At 44.2% G+C, this 7,238-nt stretch overlaps 1 protein-coding gene across 1 annotated transcript; it reads left to right on the forward strand.

Annotated features, from left to right (window-relative positions):
- Window positions 1–1,387: 1,387 nt before the first annotated feature.
- Window positions 1,388–2,137, forward strand: LOC141021863 (uncharacterized). The gene has a single exon (XM_073497714.1). It carries the CDS (start codon window positions 1,388–1,390, stop codon window positions 2,135–2,137), a length of 750 nt encoding a protein of 249 aa, XP_073353815.1.
- The last annotated feature ends 5,101 nt before the right edge of the window (window positions 2,138–7,238 follow it).

Here is a 7,238-nt window from a genome sequence, read left to right on the forward strand (position 1 = left end):
CCTAGATGAATAAAAACACGGCATAGAACACAACGATGAAGAAAAACGCGAACACCGAAATAATAAATGCAGTGCAGAAATACATGAACGTGCAATACAGAACCATAATCAATGCAGTACACGTATAATTTACTAAGCAGTGCACTCCATACATGGAAAAAAAAGATTACATAATAGCAAAAACACGGGAACAAAAATGAGAACTCTACATGCAGTACAGAATGCGTGCACACGCAGTACATAACCCTGATCGATGCAGTGCACGCATGATTTACTAAAAGCAGTGCACGCCCCGACATTGAAAAAAATACTTAAGACAGAAAAATACAAAGAAAAAAATTTGACCACCCAGGTGCTACCGGCCCCAGGCAGTCTCGTAATAGGTCTGCGCCCACAGAAGGTGAGTCGTTCTGAGTCACAATGCATGGGGCCGGCCACACATGGGCCCACAGGTCAGAGAGCATAGAGCAGCGAGCGCCGTGTATAAGCGCCCAAATAAGTAACCAGAGGAGTTTGACCGATATGCCTCGCCAGCGCTTATAAACAGGTCGGGCGCGCCTTCCGTGGGCGAGGTGGGACTAAACATTAGAGCGCACAGACAGCGCACCGGGAACCAGCCGTGCTCACAGGCCGACTTGGGCCCAAATGCGTCTTCACTACCCGAACACAGGCCCAACAAGGCCGACTAAAAAAACCATAAGTTCAAAAAAAAGGGGGGCCAACCCCCCCTTCCCCTACCCCTCCCGTACCAGGGACTGTAGTAAGTACAGGCAAAAACAAGATGCAGTACGCAGCACTAGAAAAATGCAGTGCACTTTCTTACACGATGCAGTACGGTGTAGCAATCCAGTTCCGGATTACCTACATGAATCAATACACGACATAGAACACAGCGAAAAACACCAAGCCTATAGCAAGGACACGCAAAAACGGTGAAGTACGCACATGTAGACAAAAATGCAGTTCTGTGTTGTACACGATGCAGTGCAGAACTATAACCAATGCAGTTCTGTTATCACGTAGTATACATATATAAAACGTGACAAAATGCCCGTTCACACAGAAAAGTGGTGGTTAAAAAAAATTTACTGATCAAAAATAAAATAAAACCACCTTAAAAAAACCACGTTCGCATACAACCACCCAATCGGAGTGGTTCCATCGCCACAAGCCCACGATCACAGATGCAACACCAACCCACGATCTGCACAACCGCATCGTCAGCGAGATCGTGCAGTTCATCCGACGCGGCCATCCCACCCCGCGCCCTCCCCTTAAATTCAGACCCCTGCAAAAGGCCTTCTCATCCACAACAACACAAGTATCCATTGCACTGCCACCAAATCGCTTGATATCCACGCAAAAGCACCAAGCCCTGCTACCGGCGATGGCGTTCATCAACGAGTACAAGGGCGACAAGGCCGTGGAGGCCCACAGCAACACCAAGTTGCATGTCATCCACACCAACGACAAGAAGCAGATGGCGATCTCCCTCGCGCAGTACGAGCGCCACCTCAGCCTCCAGCGCCACAAGATCGTCGGCATTGATCTCGAGTACAACAATGAGCCTGAAGCGACGCAGAAACCCGCCCTCTGCCAGCTCTCCATCGGCAAGAATCACCCGGTGCTGCTCTTCCAAATGAGCGCCGCTGAAAGGTGCACCGTCTTCGACAACTTCCTCGCCGACCCCAGGTACACCTTTGTAGGCTTCTCCATTGACGGCGACAAAACCAGGCTAGAGCGCGTCAATCTGGAGGTCGCCAACTTCGTCGACATCCAGAAGGAGTGGAGGGTGCCCGAGGCAACCAAGGAGTTGGACTCCCTTGGAGACGTCTCCGGCATGCTCATCGACGACTACTACAACAACATGAAGAAGAAGATCACCGATGACGAGCACAGGCGCTGGGCCACCCTGCCTCTGTCCATGAGGCACATCGAGTACGCGGCAAAGGACGCCTACACAGCGTACGAGATATGGAACCGCATCACCCTCACCCAGGACGGGCTTCGCCGTGCAAAGCTGGAGAAGGAGGAGCCCCCAAGAAGCGCGGCAGGAGTAGCTGGGGATGGGAAGAGCCTAACTGGTGAAGAAGAAGATGGTGCCAACCAGGAGCCAACAATGCCAGCGTCGATTTAGAATTATCATCAAGTTTGCTTTATGTTGTTTGCTTATGTATCGTTAGTTTGCTTGTGTGCTGAACTTAGTTTGCTTGCCATGCAGAATCGCTTGTAATGATGAACTTTGATTATGTTAGATAGCTTTCTGTTCAACTTAGTTTGCTGATGATGAACTTGTCGTACATAATGCTTGTGATAATTTGTTTTCTGTTGTTTCCTCATGTATCATTAGATTCGAGTAGCGCACAAAACGGAAATAAGATGCAGTGTGCAAACAGAACGCATGCAGTGCAAATTGTGCACGAATGCAGTACAGACTCTGTCGAATGAAGTTTTAACATACCCAACAAAGCAGTGCACGAACCTAAATTTGAAAAAAGAATACATAAGAGCAAAAACACAAAAAGAAAAATGCGAACACGTAAATAATCAATGCAGTGCAGAAATATATGAACGTGCAGTACAGAACCATAATCAATGCAGTACAAGTATGATTTACTAAGCGGTGCACTTCCATACATTGGAAAAAAAGATTACATAATAGCGAAAACACGGAAACAAAAATGAGAACTGTACATGCAGTACGGAATGCGTGCACATGCAGTACAGAACCTTGATCAATGCAGTGCACGCATGATTTACTAAAAGCAGTGCACGCCCCGACATTGAAAAAATACTTAAGACAGAAAAATACAAAGAAAAAATATTGACCACCCAGGTGCTACCGGCCCCAGCCAGTCTCGTAATAGATCTACGCCCAGAGAAGGCGAGTCGTTCTGAGTCACAATGCATGGGGCCGGCCACACATGGGCCCACAGGTCAGAGAGCATAGAGCAGCGAGCGCCGTGTATAAGCGCCCAAATAAGTAACAAGAGGAGTTCGACCGATATGCCTCGCCAGCGCTTATAAACAGGTCGAGCGCGCCTTCCGCGAGCGAGGTGGGACTAAACATTAGAGCGCACACACAGTGCACCGGGAACCAGCCGTGCTCACAGGCCGACTTGGTCCCAAATGTGTCTTCACTACCCGAACACAAGGCCAACAAACAAAAGAGAGGCCACTGAAAATTAAAAAAAACCACATACCATACACAAACACAGGCCCAACCACGCGTTCCATAGTTCGTCGTGATATGACAATGCAGTTCGCTATTTTCAAGTAAGCAGTCCTGTTGCTTCTCAAATGCATTTGCGTACACTAAATCAGAACCAATCCACCACCTAACACCAACCACAACATTTATTACTTCCATTGCTCAATTGGTTGCATAAAAACGTATCCATTCGTGCTCCAGACTAACAAAACTCCTCCCCCCGTTCCTCATTTTCTTCAAATCATAGATCTAGGGTTCACCCATCCCCAGCTCTTCTCTGGAATTCCACTGAACCCGCCATGGACTGTAAGTGCGGGTGTTTGGCAAGGATGGTGCCGGTAGCGGACACATGCGTGTACGCAGAAGGTCTAGAGCTCACCAACACCGACTGGCGCAGCATGCTCGGGTGCCTGATGATACCCAACAGGGGGTTTCTTGCGCCATTTCTTCATCGCCTCACAACCGCAGATCCGCAGGAAAGTTGGGTATGTTTTTCCCCTCACAATTTTGGACATAATCTAGCCTGCAAATCCACATCTGAATATATAGTTCAATCAATTTGTTCAGTAGTGTCAACAAAATACAAAACATAATTTGTATTGTTGTTTAGATTTGCTAGCTATTAAGACTAGATGCTTCCACCTATATTTCTTCAGTACCACACCAGGTATCGACACTAGTTAGATCAGAATCCCAACACACGAACAAAAAAAAGGGTCAGTAGATAAGCGTTGCAGTTCTCTTAACATGCTGGCAAAGTACACTATTACTGACATTGCAGTACAAGCATGTTGAAGTATAATATATATCCTAGTAAAACTAGGGGTCAATTGCGTATATAAGTTTGTTCATACATTGCAACTACTTTAGAAAATAGCAGTCATATATATGTCACTATTTAAGTCAACATAAACAGATCATACCAAGTATAAAAGAAAAACATTTGCTGTTTACTTATAAAATTCTTCTTCCACCCATTCCACTATGCCAAAACTGCCATCCACAATAAAATTTCCTGCTCCGAGTTCAGGGAAGGTTACTTTGGAGACAGAACACAAGAATGGGTATGCAGACATGCAAGCTGACTACCACATCGACTCTAAAGACTGCATCAACATAACTACTGGTTGGAAAGATTTTGTCTCCCAGAATGGCTTTGAGGTCGGAGAAGTGGCCATGGTGTTTTTCTACAAAGAAGAAGACTCCATCAAGTTTACAATATTTGCACTCTAGGCTGTCTAATATGAAGCAACCAATATTTCTAATGCTTTGCTTATGTTGTATGCTTTTCAAATTATGTCCATCAGACAATTTGAACGATGCCTATTTAAAGTATGCAACCTCAACTGCGTCATTTTATCATCCTTTTTAGACAAAGTTGCTGTTGGTAGTAATGCAGTTCTCTCAAACACATAGTGTGGTACTAATAATAAAAAAAGCAGCCCTCTGAACAGTAACAAGGAAATGCAAATGGTCGAAACTTTGTAGTTAACATATGATGTTCAAAAACAATTCTCATAGTATGCAGTTCAAAAAAATTCTTATAATAACTATTCAGCTAACACAAGCGTATAATGGACCATCCATTCTAATAGCAGAACAGAACATTAACAACACTGCTAAAGCAGTACAGAAATGCATATTATGCAGTCATCTAGAACACAGAATGCAGTTTAAGAAAAGGAGAAATCTCATAAGCAGCCATAACCACTATAATGCAGCTACAACGAAGTACACTACCAAAGAAAATGCAGTGCACTACAACGTATGCCACGACTACAACAAATAAAATTAAAGCAGTAAAACTACAGACATGTGATAGACTAACAGAGGTGTCAATTTCACTCGCACTTCCATAACTCGCCTAAAAATTGTACAGCCACTAAACTATCGAAAAATACCCCCACAAAAATTTACATGGAAGACATGGCAACTGGACGAACAACATCACCTTTCAGTTAAAAAATGCGATTCAAAAAATGACAATTATACCCGCAATACAATGAATTCAAACATATAGCAACAGTAATTACAATATTCAAACACGCATGGACGGGCAAAATAAAAAATATCAACAAGAACAGAGGAGCGGACGAAGCTCACCCGCCCGCACAATCAAAATAACAAGAATTGAAAACTAACTCCTAAAAATTAACAAATTATAGAGTGAATGGACCGATTAAAACGAACGCAATCAAAGAATTCCTACTGAGAAACAACATCCAAGCATAAAAAAATCGCATCTGACGCGAACACGAACGAACAGAGAAAGCTCATCCGCCAAATCCCTCGATTTGCAAGCACTCTAGTAGATTTTCCTGTAAATTAGAACGAATAAAGCTAAAATGAGATCCAGACACAAACTGAATCATCCCGCAACACCCGATTCCACACAGAAAATGCGGGCGGAACACCAGAAAATGAAGCAGTTCTCCCGTGAAGCATTGCAGTGCCCACCGTAAAGAAGATGTAGTTCGATTCTGTTGAGCATGCAGTGCGGAAGTGTTATCAGAATAGTTATTCTGCTAATATTAGTAGAATAGACCGGCTGTATATATATATATATATATCAATTAGGCTTCAAGTGCGTTCTTGTTAGTTAAACCTATGGTTAAAATGTGACACTAAATACGACTAGTAAGTAGTACATTAGTAGTACTAGTATACGTCGGTCAAATTATTCATCATGTCCACACATTGAATTGACGTGACAACACGCTGCACGTGAGGTGACACAAGAATCCCGGCGGCGTGTTCGGGTATTCTGGACTTCAGATTTGGAGTACCACTTATCTGTCGAAATCTTTCATCATTCACTTAAAACAGTCGATTGATCATACATTGAGTACCATATAACTGGAATTAGCCGATGCAAGTCAAAGAAGGATTGACCAGTGCTGCCGGCTGGTGTCAAGTTCGATCCCACGGATCAGGAGCTGATCGAGCACCTTGAGGCCAAAGTGAGTGCTGAAAGCGCGAGATCTCACCCTCTCACCGATTTGTTCATACCAACCATCGACAGCGAGCACGGCATATGCTACACCCATCCTGAGAAACTTCCAGGTAAGACACCGGTCGGCTGTCTACTTGCACAAACATATTCCTTTGTTTATAGCTCTATTTTATTTTTAGACACAGACCTCGTGAAGCAATTACAATTTGACAGTTAATAAAAAGTGAAACAAGTGACTGCAACATGCCAAAGATGTTATGAAAATGCCAACTATGTACATTAAAACCTGTATTCGACAATACTGCAGGTATCACACTAAGTGGCCTAATCAAGCATTTCTTCCAGCGCAATTCCAGGGCGTTCAAGAGGGGCACGTGCACGCATCGCACGATACAGTCGGAGTGCGGCATGCATCCGATGTGGCACAAGACCGACAATACCTTGCCGGTGATGGTCAATGGCCGGCAGACGGGCAGCAAAAAGGTTCTGGTGCTGCACACCAACAAGAACTTCGACCAGCAGAGGACCAACTGGGTGATGCACCAGTACCACCTCGGGGACCTGGAGCAAGAGAAGGAGCGGGAGCTGGTCCTCTGCAATATTTTCTACCAGACAAACACTAGGCCCAAGAGTGAAAAGATTATAAGTTAGTTTGGTATTGGTACTTGTACTACCTTGTCATCCGCAAGTTGGTATTGTTGTTAATGATCTTTTGGTATGAACTTGGCATTTTCTTCCAACCATCATGCCGAGGGTCGACGTGGATATAAAGCTGAATCATTTGTTTCGAAACGAATTTTCAGGCACCTAATTTTTATTTGATGGGTACCACAAGCACCTGCCATTTGAATTCCCAGTTCTCCAATTTTTTTTGAAACAAGTGCATCCACTTATTATCATGATGAAAAAACAATATCCCTGCTGCATCCCAGTTATTAGTCTGTACTTGCAGAATTCTCTCGTTTATTGAGCAGATATATTGTTTTTTCAGGTCGAGCAAGTTTCAACTGGGTTGTAGACTGCCCAGTCTTGGTTTTGTTTTTAACAGGCCCAGCCCATGACGACAATGGGGCA

The sequence above is a fragment of the Aegilops tauschii genome, chromosome 4, assembly GCF_002575655.3.
Source record: "Aegilops tauschii subsp. strangulata cultivar AL8/78 chromosome 4, Aet v6.0, whole genome shotgun sequence".
NCBI classification, from domain to species: Eukaryota; Viridiplantae; Streptophyta; class Magnoliopsida; order Poales; family Poaceae; genus Aegilops; species Aegilops tauschii.